Source organism: Aphis gossypii, chromosome 1 (genome assembly GCF_020184175.1).
Source record: "Aphis gossypii isolate Hap1 chromosome 1, ASM2018417v2, whole genome shotgun sequence".
NCBI lineage: Eukaryota > Metazoa > Arthropoda > Insecta > Hemiptera > Aphididae > Aphis > Aphis gossypii.
The window spans coordinates 19,645,910-19,664,180 of NC_065530.1; the positions used below are offsets into that span (position 1 = coordinate 19,645,910).

The 18,271-nt window shown below is 24.8% G+C and overlaps 2 protein-coding genes across 2 annotated transcripts in view; one reads left to right on the forward strand and one right to left on the reverse strand.

Moving 5' to 3' along the window:
• Positions 1–1,036: 1,036 nt before the first annotated feature.
• Positions 1,037–7,444, reverse strand: LOC114128920 (protein UBASH3A homolog). Its single transcript, XM_027993528.2, has 9 exons — positions 6,974–7,444; positions 6,671–6,911; positions 6,378–6,576; positions 5,826–6,001; positions 5,581–5,719; positions 5,447–5,516; positions 4,932–5,383; positions 4,599–4,856; positions 1,037–3,416 (listed from the first exon to the last, which is right to left on the reverse strand). Exons 1-9 carry the CDS (start codon positions 7,084–7,086, stop codon positions 3,157–3,159), a joined length of 1,908 nt encoding a protein of 635 aa, XP_027849329.2. The 5' UTR covers positions 7,087–7,444; the 3' UTR covers positions 1,037–3,156.
• Positions 7,445–7,530: 86 nt separating this feature from the next.
• The window catches only part of LOC114128922 (DNA-directed RNA polymerases I, II, and III subunit RPABC3), a 53,541-nt gene continuing 42,800 nt past the window's right edge, over positions 7,531–18,271 (forward strand). Inside the window, exon 1 of the mRNA XM_027993531.2 lies at positions 7,531–7,728. Coding sequence (XP_027849332.1) covers positions 7,653–7,728 — 76 coding nt within the window. The 5' untranslated portion in view covers positions 7,531–7,652. The remainder of the gene's footprint in view (positions 7,729–18,271) is intronic.

Sequence of the window (18,271 nt, forward strand, 5' to 3'; positions counted from 1 at the left end):
TGTAATGAATAGTTTGGCAACGTCGCATATAATTTCACGCGCAATCATGTGCCTTTGAATAGTTAAAATCACGTTCTTTGTAATTCCGGCACTGCGCGCAATCGTATATTATACCCAAAAAGGTAAAGCGCTCTCAATCGTATTCCGCCGATTAAAATTAGTAGATTCTCGTTACTATATATATCAGGGGCTGCCTAACAGTCGATCGCGGACAATTTTAAAGTCGATCATGTTAGAATTTATTTTAAGTGTATATTAAACACTTTGTATTATGCAAGTATGTTTCTTAATAATAATACTAGTAATTATAATAGGTACAATAATATCGATCCTCAAAGGTGAAGTAGGTATTTTTAGTAGGTACCTAGATCGTGATCAAAAAAAGGTTTACCACCCTTACTAAATATATTATAATTTAGGTACTATACTTAACGACATTTTCGAAATATTTACATTCATTATTTTAACTTTAAAGCTATTTACGCTATAAATCTATTCATACGCCATTTAACGATACACAGGAATGTTATGATGATAACATCATGGGCGTAAGTAAGGGGGAGTTTGGATGTTTAAATACCCACCGAAATTATAAATAAAACAATTTTAAAATAAATATTGCGAATTAAACTTATCTAGACCAAAACCCCCTCCGAAAATATTTCCTTTCTACTTATTACATAAAATAATATAATACTATGTAATATATAATAGCTTGTTTTTCTCAAAAAATAGTTTAACCTACTAGATAAATTAGGTACTAAAAGTAATACAAATTAGTTAAAAAATATGCTGAGAAATAAAGGTTGACAATCCCAGGTCGCTGCTCAGAATCATTTTCCATAAACAATGATTTATTAACTATTAAATTAAAATGTAATACATTCATTGCAGTGAATTACTTAATGATAATGTACACTCGTACTTCTTAAATATCAGTAATTTTCAAGTGATTCTTTTAATTATTTATTACTAATACATTATGAAATTTAATTTTTTTTCATACATGTAATATCTACAGAGAATAAATACTCTATTATATTTCTACAAATAAAACATTTAATTTCAATATTAATAATACATATTTAATTATTACTAGATTTTCCACACTAATTTGCTTCCTCTTGGTTCCAATTTAGTGAGGATAATTCATAATCTATTGAACATAATAATAATATCAAAGTTGGGTGCATGTGTTGAAAAACAAAATGCTAACATTCATATAATATTAATACTAAAACATAAATTACTATGTATACAATAATAATAATAATAAAATAAAAATAAGGTCTAGGGGAAAAAATAGAATATATTATAACTTTGACCTAGGAACATATTATTTAGTACATATTTTAGTGGTCAAGTACATACAAAAATTCTTGCAATAATTAAATTAATTTATAATTCCAAATTACCCTAATTTAATACACTGTAATACAAAATTTTTATAAAATAATTACATATTATTATTCAAATTATTATTTTGGTTTAGAGACAACATATTATGAGTTAATGTTTTAACACATTTATATTGAATAATTTTCAATATTTTACATTTGTAAATAGGTTCCAGGTAGAGACAGATAAAAATATGAAGTGTACAAAAATCTAAATTTAGAAGAGTAGGTATTATAAGTTACAAGTATTTAAAGTATAGATGGACGGAGTAGTTGACTATTTTTTTGAGAGATATACCCTTACCACTGTGCTCCACAAACTAAAACTTAGTAGATATCACATAAACTGCTTGTCTAAACTTAGAATTTTATGTACCGAAAACTCAGAAAAATATTCTACTTCCAAATATGACTTTAAAAAGGTAGGTATGTTATTATTCAATAAAGGAAAAACTTAAAAAAAAATATTATGATAAAAAATATTAAGACTTTAAAATAACGAGTGTTATTATCCTATACATACTTTTTAACTAAATCCTTAATCTAGTTAAAATGCAAGTTACTATACAACCAGTTTAAAATTCAATTTTTAAAGTATTTTAAAGTACTATCCATTGAGAAGAGTTAACAAAAAATAATGTGAAATTGATTACTAAGAATATCATAGACAATAAATAATAACAAAAAGATAAGTCTTTCTTGAGAATCATAAGTTAAAAAAAAAATATTTTAATTGTTTTATAAATATTTTTCGATGACAAAAATAAAAATTGAAAATTAAAATATTTCATTCTGTATTTGTGTGGTAAGTATAATTTAATGTACTTTTCATACTGAAGCACATGAGTAGTGATCACTTAGAAATTATATACTAAATTTGTTGCCTATCTTTTAACCTATTTTACATAGAAAATCAAGGAATATTATCAAATTTATGATACCAAGTAAAGTTTATCAAACATCTATAACATTAACAACAAAGGCTGGATAAGTAACTTAATACTTTATTTCCTAAAGTTAAGTTAAGTTTAAAGTTGAGTTAATTTTTTTAAACACGTAAAAATGTGATAAATAGAAAAAAAAATGTAACTTATTTTATAAAATTTAATTATCATGCTATGGCATAGATTATAAATATTAAAAAAAAAATAATCTTCACTGAACTTCTAATTTAAACAAAAAAAAAAAAATATATATGTATATATATATATGAGAAGTCAAAAAATAAATAACAGAAGCAGTGCCGGGTTTAGAAAAGGTGCCATCCTAGGCGCTTTTAAATATGCTGCCCCTACCCCAAGAAAAAAAATACAGTAAATATTTATATGATTTTTTTTCCATTTCCTACAAAATTTGTCGCGCTAAGCCTTGGGCTCATGGGCTTAGGCGTAAATAAGGCCCTGAATAAGAAAGTTATATTTAAACATTTCATTTTGATCATTATTGAAATCCTGAAATAATACATTCAATACTGACTAAAATGATAAAATGAATTAAGATTAATTGATTTTTATTGAAAAATTTTAATTTATTAAGTTAGATGTTGCCTTTAATAAAAAAAAAGTAATTCGTTATGTAACTTAGTTAAGAATTAATTAATAACTTTTTAATACCCAGCCTTATTAACTATCTATACAATTAAAAATAAATATATTTGTATTAAAATAAGTGCAGATTTTAAAATCTACAATTTTAAATTAATTTATTTTGTTTTATTAAATGTTGTTTTAGTCATATTAGTGCTGAATTAAAAATACTATTAATTTGGAGAGACATCAATGTCTGTGGTTAAAACTTTCCAATTAAATCTTTTATTAATAGAGTTAGTTAATGGTGGAACTGGTGGATCCACAAATGCCCAATCATTGATTCCATCTGTCATTAAAGTTACTAGGCCGCAATAAGGGATGTCTTTAACCATTTTTACAAAATTTTGTTTAGTACGTGGAGATTTATGAAGTAACGATCTGGATAAAGAGTCCAACGAACAAGCATGGCCTACCAGTAGTATATCACCACCTAAAAAAAAAACAATTTTTTTTTAATGTTATACATTATACTTAATACTACTATAATATGGTAAATTCTAAACGGTATTGGTTTAACAATGATCAATTTTTGTCCAACATCATTTTTAGAAGCAGTAAATATTTAATCTTCAACGCTGATCAGTTTTGGTATAAAATTAGATTTAGTTGATACTTAGAGCAGTAAAGAGGAATAAATTCTTAAGAAATCTCAAAAAAAAAAAATCAGGAGTAACTAAAAAAAAAAAATTATGAACAATTTAGATAATTTAAGTAACAGTTTTTATAAAATTATTTTTTTTGTAATTTGAAGATAAAAATATAGAAAGGCATTCTTCATAAAAACAATTCCTTTACATAATATTATTTTCAAGATATTTTAATTCTTTTTTGACATTTTAAGTTTTCTTCTTTTTATAAATATTAAATGTTGATAGAAAAATAATTCTTGGTTAAATGGATTGAAAATGTAATTCAAGGTTTCTAATGCATTTGAAACATATAAAAAACATGTAATTTCAATTATTTTTATAGACCTTCAATGTTTAAATTTTTACCAAATTCTTTAATGAAGTAAATGCTTTAACAATATTAGTGATTTGGTCGTAATTAAAAAAATATTAATCATAAGGACTTAAAATGTTTTAAAAATATCTAAACATGAATTTAAAATATTTTAAGCTATTTATACCATCTATGAATTTATTCACATCAATACGTCATTAATCATTATAGTATGTTGGTATTAATTCATAAGTTAATAACAGTTATTTATAATATAAAATTACATGGCATTTGTTTTTGGCAAAAATTAATTTAATCTACTATGTCGATGTATGTACTAATGCAGTGATTCTCAACCTTTTTTCATTCACGTACCCCTAAATCTCTCTTCCCACTATTTCATGTACCCCAAATATCAATTTAGAATATAAATAAACAAAAAATAATTTTTGGTTGGGAACCGCTGTACTAATGGAAAGATAAATAAATGATAAAATATACTTAGAAATAGAGCAGATACTACAGTTCAGAATTATAATTTGTATGCAATATTTATTATTGAATTCAAATTTTACATATCTATAATAGTAACTTGCTGATTGACAGGGTACACTAAAAAAAAATTAATACAATTCTATATAACAATGTGTTTTTTTATTAGGATTATTACCTTTAGGTTCAGTTGATTTGATTAAATTCTGTATTACTTCATCACATCTAATATAGTACTGTTCAACTGTTTCTGTCATATTTTCAAGTAGAAATGGTAGTGATACCAAAGCTTCATATTTGGAATTAATATTAAAACCAGCAGTTATTAACTCTTCAATACTCATCCAATCAGGTAGTCCAGACTGATTATACCAACCAAGCCATTCAAATATTCCTGGTTCAATACAAATTGGAACTTGTTTATCAATATCAAGTCCTATATGAACAATTAAATATTCCATTATACATATAATTTTAATTATATTAATTATAATTTATGAATAATACTAACCAACTAAGATATTATGGCAAGTTTGAATACAGCGTAATGAAGGTGAACAAAAAACGTGTTGAATTAATTTGGTAGAGTGAGCAGCTTTCATACCCCATCCAGTTAATTTTGCTTGATATTCACCAACACAAGTAAGAGGAGTATCGGTTTGGTAAGAATTTGGAAAATCACGCCGTTGAGGTATATTTGGGGGCATGTTTAAATCTTTTCTGATATATTTTCCATCGGAATCAAAACTATAAGGTACCCATGTTCCAAAAGTAAAATCTACTCTTTCACCATGACGACATATATATATTTTTTGTGATTTAGGACCTTTTGGAGATTCTGAATGTGGCGTGTAATCAGCTGGAACAAAACTAACACCATATTTTTCAATAAGTTTTTCTTCAGTCATATTTGTATCATTAACTTCAATTGATTCATGATAACTACCATCCAAGGGTAATGAACTGAAAAGGCAATACAATTAAAAATTAGTAATTACAAAGTTTTAAAGTAATAATACATTTTACCAATGTAGAGTCCATGTATCAGATTCAGCAGTACGTTCTGTGTAGCATAGTGGAAAGTAACCATTACATCCTGAAAACATTTTTAGAAATTTAGAATTTACTTTAGAACTTACAATTAAAAGTTTAAATATTACCAGTTAGCCATGACATTCCTTCAGCCCAACCGTCAATTGAGTTATCTATGCTTTCTTTAGACACATAAATATAATCACCTATTCTTAGTTCTAGTTCATCAGCAGCTTGTGGGACATGAGCATACACAACTTTATAAACCTAAAATATTTGGTATGTTATATATAATATGCTATAAAATCAAAACTAATCATAATAATAAAATATTTTGAAACAAAATAAAATAATTATAATTTAAAACACTAACCTGTTTGTTAGCAGCTATTGGTTCCCTAGAATACAACTTAAGTTCCCATAAGCATGGGGTTGATGGATTTATTGTGGATTTAATTAATGATTTTAAAGTTTCTTTTTGACTTACATCAAATTGATAGGCCAAAGTTAAATGTAAAGATTTTAAATGAGGATCTACTTGAACTCCAACTAGAAAAAATAATTTCAAATTAAATTATAAGCTATTTAAATTTAAACTGTAATATAAGGTAACAATGATATTGTAGGGCTACACAGGCATTCAATATTATTTTATTAAAATATTGTTTATTTTTATATTTAAACATTGATCCTGCTATTATTATTATTCGATTATAGATCAACTAGAAGTTTAGAAAGAAGTTTCAGAATGATAACAATACTTATTCCATTCAGCCTCTTTAATTATAGCATACCCATGAACTATTATCATACGGTCAATAATTGATTCTTGATGTTGTTTAGCTTTTTTGCTGTCTTTTACACCCATTAAAATTATAAATAATAAATATTATTATAAAATATATAATAAGCTGCTTAAATTTACCAAGATCTGAGACTCGTTCTGCATATAGCACTGCAATTTTCTTTAAGAAGTTTGATCCTTGATCAGATAAAAAAAAACCCATAAAATTTGATGAAGTGTAAGTTTCTAAATGAAAATCATTGACAGTCATTTCTTTAATGACCTCATCTAAAACATTTTTTAGTATAGATACCAATGTATTAGCATATTCATCGGGTACCTGTAAACAATATTTATAAAATTTAACTTTATTTATAAATTTGATTTTAAATTTCTATGTTTATGAGTATAGAAAATAATTCATAAGTAGGTACCTGAAAAAATGATACTAGAGTAATATGTGGCAAAAAATTATGAGCTCCATTACGTCCACATTTATTAGCTGATTTATTCCAAAATTCTCTTAGTTCATACATTAATGATCCACTTGGACAGGCATACATGATATACTCTCTACTAGTGCTAGAATCTAAAGAAGTATCATTGACATGAGCCAAGAGCCAATCAGCAGCTAATTGAACTCCTCGATTACCAGTGGCCGCTAGTGCTTTTTCTCTATTAATATAAAATACAATATATGATTTTTATATTTTATAGTATCAAACAGTTCATCTTACGTTCGATTTTGGGGGAATCCCATTTGTAAAAGGGTTTGAAGGGGCGTCATTGAATGTTTACAACTTTTTTCAGTTGAGACGGTCTTCGTTTTCCGAGGTGGAAGCATAGCCATTATAATTTAGTTAGAGTGGCTGAGTAGTTTAGAAAAGGGGGTTGTAAGTTCGGCTAAAAGAGATGATTTAGTTCCAAACATTGAAAAAAATACAATTAATACTGAAGTATTCGTTACGGACAACCAACTAATAAAGCAACGAGTTCAACTAGTTGGAGTCATACACTACGGTCTACGTCTATTGTCTAGAGTCTAAAACGCGTCCAAACCATATTTAATATAGAAAAAATTATTCTATTTACTATTAAGTACCTAAACGTCCTAAACTTAAAAGCGCCGTCCACCTGCACCGGGACTTCAACAGCCACGAAAACTACGATAACACCATACTATATTCAATCATACACGGATAACACTAAAATAAATGTATATTTTTTGAGGTTATTCGTAAAATATTTATTTACAATTTTTATCATTTATGTTGACATTTTGATAACAGCTTCATGTAATTTAAGCGGTTGTCAGTTGCCACTCGTCTAACGTGTTGCGGTTACAAGTAAAAATCATACTCAATTTTAATTTTTTTTTCGTTTACCGGTTAGGTTCAAAACTGACGAACTGGAAAAATGTCTCAAGGAATGGTTTTTGAAGATATATTTAATGTAAAAGATATAGATCCAAATGGCAAACAATTTGATCGAGGTAAACAAAACAATTTATTATATGATAACGCTGGTATATTTAGTCATAAGTCATAATGTATGTTTGGCGATTACCAGTTAAATATTTATAAATTTATACTTAAATTATTTTCCATTGAAATAACTGTTTGTTGATTATATACAAGTGGTTTTGCCTTCCTGGTCTATAGCTCATCTAGAGGGTAAATGGACGTTTCGTCTCTGACTCCCTGATTAAGATAGGATTTTTCATGCCGCAAAGTTATTAGCCTAGTTCAAATGTAATATAATAGAAATCCATGAAATTGTTCATTAAAAATGAATGTATTTAGTATCAAAGTATGTTGGTGACCAAACATCCTATGGCTAACAACTCTCCTGGACTGGTTATTGGAATTTGTATCAATTAATATATTACCATTATATGTTTTCTTCTTATTAAATTAAATCATTTTAAAATCCTGTTCTACAAAAAAAAAAATATGTTGGAAAAGAAAATATAAGTATAAAATATAAACAAAATTACCTATGCTAAGTTGTCATCAAATGATTCAATATTTATAATAATTAAAAACAGATTTCTGGTATATAAGTTTTCACCTAAAAAACTAAAGTCAAGTATAGAATTTCATATGAATTACTTATGGGTAATTATAGCTGTTATAAGCAAAAATATATCTAATAGGTTTTTATTGTAAATTTTAATTATTTTAAAAATTCATCTATTCCATCAATAATTAAATTGTTTAATTTTAATTGTCCAAATATCAAATTTCAGGTGGTAATACAACTAACTTATAGGTATACAATGATAACAAAAATTTAAAACTTGTAACTGTTAACTTTATGCATAATATATAATATTTTATAATTACTCCGCATTGTCCATTATCATAACTTAAGATGTATATTTATTTTACATGTAATTCTTATGGTAAGCCAAGTTTAAAAAAGTAAAGGATAAGTTCGCCATTCGGACCATATTTATAGAATGATTCTTATAAATATTTAATAGTATAACATTTTCAGTTTGTCCTGTTATTATTTGAAGATACGTAGACATTTTTTGAAAAATTATCATAAAAAAAAATTTTTCAAATGTGTTATCATCAAAACTATTAAATAAAAATTATGTGTTTGAAATAAAAACACAGTCTGTACTTATTCCAGTTGTATTACCTATTGTATCTTGAAAGTTTTAACACTTTTTTAGTGATCATTTTATGTATTAATTAATAACTATTAAGTATTCATAAAATTTATCAAAAAAAATTAAAATTAAACAGTATTTTCAATAACATCTTTAACAAGTTAATTGATTTTTTTTTTTATTGAATAATATAATATATTTTTGTACCTATGTGTATTAATATTAATTACTAGATAGTTACATTGCATATTTCTAAATTTAATTTTCAATTGATAAATTATTATCATATAATAAAAATCATAATAGTATAGTGCTATTTTATCAAAATAGCCAAACATTAAATATTAAGGATGGGCCGGTTCTTGAAAAATAATCGATTCCGGTTCTTGTCTAGTTCCAAAATATCCCCCTTCGGTTCTCGATAGGTACCGGTTCTTTTTTAAAAAAAATCCTAAGGTTAAGAATAGTAATTAATTAGTATACTATATATTGTATAATATGTATACTAATAAGTAATTTTATCAACTTATCACAGTATCATCAAACGATATGAACCAAGACAAATTAAGAATCAGAACTGTTAAAAATTTGTACAAGAACCGAAAACCATAACCGACCCATCCCTATTAAATATAGTTATCCATATTGAGCATTGGCTTCATTGATTCCTTATTGCACTCCTAGCCTCTTTGGGTAGTACAATATAATTGTATATTACTTATTATTATTATAAGTAAGGATATAATGATAAATTATTGCATTTTAAAAACGAGTAGATGTACTACAGATAATAATTTTTACTTTTTAGCTTAATTATTGTATACTGAGTAATTGTTATTCAAAAAGTAAATAATAATTTAAAAAAATGTTTAAATTTTGATTGGTTACTTAACTAATGTACTTCGCTTGCTACTCAAATTTAAAATATTTATTCATGAATTATTAATAAATGAGATAAATATTGTTAATACAGTAGGTTGAAGTAATTTTTTTTTGAGAGCATTGCATTTGAATTCATTGTGTATAAAATATAATAATATATTAATATAGGTATATCATTATTTATAGTTTAAATATGTTATGTTGTTCATACTTGAACATAAAATTTTTTTAAAAAAAATTAAGCTTATGTTATTTTAGATTTTTTGATTTCAGTATCAACTATTTATGAACTTTTTATTAAATTCTTAAATCTTAAAAATAAAAATTGCACATTTTATAAATATTCAACAACTGCAAAGGATTTGCAAATTATGTGATTTAAAAAATTTTTGTCAAAATTTGAATTCAAAATTATTATAAAAATAAATTGTGTGAATCTATTAAAATATTTTACCTATGTGGGATCTTGTATTCAATTTTCATACATTTAAAAATAAGTTTTTGCCAATATTTATTTAGAAAAATAATCTGTTGTTTGCTGGATTCTAAATTGAGCAATTTAATTGTTGTATAGGACTATAGGAGTCATTCAAATTGTTTTTCTTGGAATGCTGACCAAACAGATTGTAATTTTATTATTGAAATTAAAGTAATTTTTTTGTTCGATTTTTCTTACATTCTCTTAATGTCTCTGACCTATCTTGAGATTCAATCTTTTACATTAAAAGTAGTTTCTGGTATATAATTCAATCTAGATTGTATTTTGGTGAGTTAAAAAAATTATGGAGAATCGGGAATATTAGCGCAATACCAGTTTTTGACAAAATCATAAAAGCAATGACTGTTGACCGTAGATATTTAGAATCTTTATCAACAATTAAAAAAAAGCTTTTTTCTCTTAGTGTAATTGTATAATATTATATTAATAATATAATTTAAAAAATATATTGCCACCATCTGAAGCTTGGGCTATATTAGTTAGGTATACCGTATACCTTTAAAATTAAATCACAAACATTTGTAAATTATTTTGAAGTTGAAAATTCATATTAAAGTTTTTAAGTAGTTATTATTAAGCAATATAATTTAAGAATATCTAAAATACACGTTGGTTAGACACATTTATTACAAGTACAATTTTTTTTAATATATAATTACATTTTATATTATTGTTTATTAAAATAAAAATAACGGTTTTTTTCTCTAATGATTTTAGAGATTTCGTTTTAATTAAACAAATATTAATCATACTAATAATAGTGACATTGAATTTAATGTTCATAACGGTTATATATCTGGTTGTATATAATATGTTCAATATTATTGACAAAAATGTGTTTAACCTATCCTAGTGCTAACAAAAAAATGAATAGAATATGTTCTTGGAAATAGAGGCTTTATCACACCTGCTCAAAATCGGTTTTTGTTTGCGATTTATCATTAAACTAAACAAATTTATAACAGTAACATTTTTGAATGATGGAAACTCGAACTTTACTATAATACAACATGGCGAGTTCCCCATTTTTTTTTTTTTAACATTGATTTAAAATAAAACTATTTTTATCTACGCATTTAAATTTATATAAGTGTACCTATCTATGTTTGATTTTATTATGTAAAATATAATTATATTCTTATAAAATAAGACTTTTATGAATATCATTTATCAATAAATAATGTATTTAGTAAATACTTGAATTATATATATACTATGATATAATTGTATATAATTCATATATTTCGCTTATTTCATTTGAAAGGTAACATATTTCCAATGTCCAATGTCAAAAGTTCAAAGGGTGTGTCCGTGGCATTTGTGAATTTTCCGATCCTATCAACCCCCTCGGGGGGCGCATGCTCGGTGACTTGAAAATCGATAGAGCCCCGAGCCCGGGCTTAAAGCACGGTCAAGGTCTTCTCTTTCCCTATTCCTCCGCACTATATATACAGTATACACATTGAGTGTGCTGCTTTGCTCTTAACTATACATTAGTCTAAAAGCTACAGTTAAACACTCCATCATAACCTTTACCCTCTTCAAAATATTATCAACGTTTTATTTATTTAAATATACGAAAGCTATTAGCTTTAAATATGATGCCATCATCTAGTGTATCTAATGTTTACTCGCAGTAAAATAATTTAAATAAAATGTAATAGTTATTTTTTAAAACACCTTGACGGCCTGAATAATATAAAATTAAAATTGAGTAATAAGCGTAAAAAATACATTAACAATTTAGTTTTAAACTACCTACTAGTTTCTTAAAAAACATATTCGGTATTTGATTAAAATTAGAAACATTTTCATTTGGAATCTTAAATTACGGATAATTTTTTTATAATTCTGAACAGGATGATTAATAAGCAGGTTTTAAATTATTATTTTTTTTTTTTGTGTGTGTGTTTTTACCCTTTGGAGCAGCAAAATGCTTAATCCTTAACTTAGTTGGTGGTTTCAGTTTACAAATCAGATTTAGTATGGACTTTGAGCGATCAAAAGCTTACAATTTTTGATGTTTTCCAAAATAATATTAAGAAGAAAAATTTACGCAAAACTATAGTTTTTGACAATATAAATTTTATTTTTTATAATTCTAGAACGAATAACTGTAGAGACTTGAAGTATTCACAAAATATTTATATTAGCAATTTCTAGGTATGATTTTTATTTCAAATTTTCAAAATATTTTGCCTTTTTATGCTATTTGCCTCTTTATAATATATAGGTATTATTCAATTTTGATTTATATTGATTAAATTATTGTTGACGATTTAATACGAATTTAATTAGTTGTTTTTATCAAAATTGAAAATATGGATAATATCTAAATATTATGCACAATTTTTTTCGTGAAGTTTACATTTAAAATGTCGACAAGTTGCGTCCGAAATTATTATCAGTATATTAGTTGCGTCCCGCAAAAAAAGATTTAAAAAAGGCCATAGCCTATTTGCATCCCGGTATTTTATAATTTAATTGCTTTCCGAAAATATCGATATAATACGATATCGATATCATTATTCATTATGTTAATCAAAAAACACATTGATATTTATTTTATAAAGATAATAACTATACAACCGACTTGCATCCCTAAAACGCGACCTTTCAAAATTACTACTTGTAAAATTTACCTTTTTTTGGGACGCAAGTAACATGCAGCGTAATGTATATTAGTTGATAGCACAATAAAATAGTTTATATAATATGGTAAAAAGTTGAAAATTTTGAAGAATGCTAGCAAATGTATACGTAAGGTTCAATTTTGTTTAAAAAGCGTTTAATAGTCATGATTAAAAAAATATAAGAGTGAATCCTGCCCGCTGCCAACCCCTTTAAAAGTAATTTTTATATATATTGAAGCATAATATTTTATGACACTGGATACCTTGGAACATAATATTATATATATTTTGCTAAGATAGGTTACCCTTATCTTGGTACTAAATATAAGAAATAATTTTATTTGTATTGTAGTTTGTATAGGTTTAGTGTAAGATAAATTGATTAAAAAACATATATTTCTTATTCATTTGTAAAATGTAATTTTTACTTTATTCGATTACAATAGATGCACAAATAATAATTTACTTATTTGGGGTTTAATTTTTCGTATACTTATTATTTAATAAATTGTTTTGCAAAATTTGATACGTATATAACACGATATAATTTGATATTTATGATTTATAATGTAAATCATTTTCCTGTCATTACATAAAATGGCATTTCAAAAGTTGGATGTTGTGTTTACAATATTTTGATTAATGACTTGAATGTGATAGATGCGAACTTGTCTGTGGTAAAGAAATATTTTGAGATATACAAGCGTATAAATACATTAAGTGACGCTTTAAATTAGTTATGATTCTGATAAAGTAATATTCACATATATACCTACCTAGATACCTTAAAATCATTAACATTGTTATTAAAGTGTAAAAAAATGTCTTCATCGTTATAATATGGTAACTTAAATTAATACATAAATAATTATGAAGAAATGAATAAATATTTAGATACATTGTTGTACGTTTTAATATACAATTACTATGTAAAAAATTAATTTGGAAATTTTATGTTTATAATTATTCATTTTATTAATACTTATTTCATTAATATTTAATCAATTATGTGTAAAGAGCATAAAATAATAAATAAAATAATATTATTATTGGATACAATTTAATTTACTAAGTGATAAATGTGGGTTTTTTAAATTTTTTTTTTTTTGAAAATATTACGCTTATAATAGATATTCCATTTACTGTGAAAAATAAAGAATACAAAACATTGTAAAATATACTCTTTCTTATTTCTTATTTCGGTATTACATTGATAACAATCTGTGAACAATTAATAGTGAACATTGACGTTGGTCTTCAACGTAAGCGTAAAGGAGGCAATTTGCCAAGTTGTTTTTTAAAATATTTTGTCAATTTAATAATTGCTGTATAGCTTTTTCGAGGTCGAACTGAATTTTGTTTGTATTACCCGCCATTATAATGTAACAAGTTTACTGACATCATTGAATCCCTTTTTATAGTTGTTTCTTAATTCTGAAATTCTTTGCAATATTTTTTAAATTTAAATAGTTAAAACAAATACAATCTTAAAAAATATATTTTAAATATTGATTATATAATATAAATTACCTTATATATTTTTTTAACATACTTAGCTTAATATTATATAGTATGTAAAAAAAATAAACGTAAATAAGTCAATTTAGAATTATATTATTTTAGTAAGTATTTATATTTTCATTGTTTTTCTTCACATAAAAAAATAATTGGTATTTACATTGGTATGCAAAGAGCTGTTTATATTTCCGATCAATTAAGAGTGCAATGTTAATTTTTTTAAATGAAAATAAGAAATCAATTAAATAGTTTTTAATTTTGTGTGGATTGATAATGTGTTAGCTAAACAATATTGATTTGTTTTTTTTTCAATTTTCAATTTTAACACTATAAGTTATTAAAAATGTAATACATTATATCATTTAAGTTATTATTCCTGATAATAGTTCGAAGGCTCTAATTAAATTGATGATATCAATTTATTTTCATAGCGTTCTACTCAAAAATGTAATTTTGCTAAAAATTATTTAATTATCTATAAGGTATTGTGTGGCAGAAAGAAAACCAATTGTGTTAAGGCCTTCATGCTTCTAACGAATGAATTACACCATTAATCCAGTAAACTTGAATAGAATATGAGTGTTTATTCTTGAATCTATATTGAGTGACTGAAATTATGTTTTAATTGATTCTTTAACTAATATATTTTATAGGATTTTTGAGAGGAAAGAAAGTTATTGTTAGGATGATAAGAGTCCACTATCCCAATTGTATATACTTGAAATACTTTTAACTAATTGAATACTAGTTTCAATTTTTATAAATTAAAGTTTTCAGAAAACATCTAAAATACTAAAATATAAAAATTAAAAAGTATGTACGAAATTATAATAAAACTTTAAAACTTTGAAAACTATAAAATTGTTTTTTTAAACTTTAACTAATAATTGTTTTATTATTGTCCTACCATCTTGCCTCATGAAATTTGTCACTTCGCCATCGGGCAACCATCCACCATATTCTAATATTTTATTTTTTTATACATAACGCGACAAAATTTTTAAATAAAAATAAATAATAATATTACATTGTTTATAATATTAAAAGTATCATAATTAATAATTCATATTTTATGATATATCTTATTCTATCTTATTATCATATTATATAAATCACAGAATAAGATAATCAACAATTCTAATGATCCTTAAATTTCACTGTTTTTATTTGTTATAAGCATTTAATTCCAGTATTTAGCATTGCAAGAAACAAATATTTAAAATTTATTTTTATCAATTCTTTTAAGTCTATATCGTTTTTCAAATATTACTATATTTAGGCGCTTTAATTTATACATAGTCTAAAAAATAGCAACAAACCGTCAGTATACTAATATTATTATTATATAATATAAATATAATTTAAAATATTACAAGAAATATTTACTATTTTTCTATTAACGGATCACTTAATAGACTTACCTAACGTAAGATAACGAAATACAGAGAAATATTGATCGTGAATATTAAATTTTTAGGTAAAAGACTGCTAAACATGTTGTAATGTTTGGTGACTGAATGATAAATTTAGTACGGCTCGATAACAAACATGTATACCGTTTAACTAATCTATTAAGAGGATTGCAAACGTCCGTTATTTCAATGAAAATATACCAATATTTTGTCAATCATATCGATGGACCTAGTAATAGAATTATATTTTGTGATTTTAATAAAGTAATTTAAATTTTATGTTATGTCTACTTGAGGTCGATCAGTCCACTTTTTCGAATTTTGTTCCCTAACTCCTATAAATTTGGCTCGAATATTAAAAATATATACAACATTTTAAATGATGGTTGTTTCCAAAAACAAAAGAAAATGATTTCCTTTTTACCTTTTAAAAAATTACACGTGTATATACACATATATCTATACCTATTTATAATATCTTGATTAAAATTAAAGAGTTTTTTCAAAAACTATATTGGCTATTTAATGATGTTTATTTACTCGTTTTTGAAGTATCTAATATTATAATTTTAAAAATTGATTAAAAAAACATTATATTTTATAATATTTTCATGTGATGCTATTGTAGGTTCAAAACTTAAATAGGAGATTCAATAGTCGACGAATTATGTAAAATACATCTATCTATATTTAGGCAGTGAAACTAGTGAAAGCTAATGCGAGACCTTCAATAGTATTACTAAATAATCAAACATACGAGTACGACACTAACTATATTATTTGGATCTAAAAAAAACTAAGTGGGAATGCGGGTGCTGACTGAAAGCAATCGTTAACGAATTACCCCTTTCTCTCATTGAATGTGTATCTCTACATTCATTTGTATATGTTTGGTGAGCGATTGCAAAACAGTGTGCAGATAATATCATTATATACAAAACCCTTGGATTACATTGCATAATCTTAATTTCATATTATAACTATTTGAATTCCGTGTTGCCCAAATATAGGGTTTCGAAAATTACTGCTAACAATACAATAAATACATGACACAATAGTTAAAGCAATCGTCTAATACACAGACAAATGTTTAGTAATAGCTTGTTGAAAAAACTGTTAGAGTTCTAACAATTTGACCGAAAGTATAATTCTTAAATAAGAAATTTAAATCATGAATCATTAGTTATAGTTTATGCGTTATATAATAACAATCAGCAAGTATTTATTTTCATAACTTAATTATGAAGTTGTGCCTTCGATAGTTAAAACCAATGTTTAAAAATACATTTTATCAACATGATTTATCTTTACTAAAATTATTTAATTTATTTTCATGTACTTAATACAATTATTATTTAGAACTATTTTTCTAAGAAATTTCGTTGTAATAATTATTTAGTATTTACATTTTTAACTAAAAGATAACTTCTAACTTTCTCATCAAACAAACCTTATGCATTATTAAGATTTAAACAATGCAAAATTACACATAGAATTACTTAGGTCATATAGTTTTCTTGGTGCGTTTATAATTATGTGTTAACTCCAATCAAGCCAATAACCCTGAGGATTTTTCGTGGCGTACACCTGACAATGAAAAGTAATGAAAAAAAAATAATATTATAAGAAAAAACTATCTATAAGTTATTATATTAGATCATCGCAGACATCCTTGAATATTGTTGGTTCGAAGCATTGTGTTACGCCTTTTATCTTTTCATAAGTACAATTTTAAGATCAATGCACCCAGTTGATTGCTTTGAGATCTTTTAATGCAACTTGGTGAACAAATAATCAGATTTTGTGAGATGTATTTTTAAAATAATAGCCAAACTCATGTTATAAAGATCATTTAATAATGACAACATTAAAATATACACAATCTTTAAAAGTAGACTAAAAGGCTTATATTTTGAAATTTCCTTTAATATTTGTTTTTTTTATGTGATACTAAAATATTAATTTAAATTTTACAATTATTTTATATTTATTTAGTATATATTTAAAATATAATATATATAAGTATGTAGAACATACATACACTTGTCATAATAATTAGTTATATATATTATATATACGATTCATATGCTTAAAACTTTTTCGTTAAATTTAAGATAAAATAAAATAGCTATATGAATTAAACTTATCGTGGTTTTAGTTGATCACAATTTTCTGCTAGCCGTGTTTTTATTTTTATTGTATACTTAGATACTATTATTTCTGAAGTATTGTTTATGTCTTAGTTTTTTGTATTGAATATGAATTTTTTAATACGCATTTAATATAATTTGCTACACTCCGTTATCCGTACCTTGCATTTTTTCCCTTAGTTAAATTTATTTTAAATGATTATATTATGTATAATTCTATTAACATTTATTTACATATTGATAGAAGTGGCGTACTCTCGGGAGGGGGGTTGAAACCCGGGGGGGGGGGGGGTGTTGCCGTATTTTTTTAGATTCTGAACG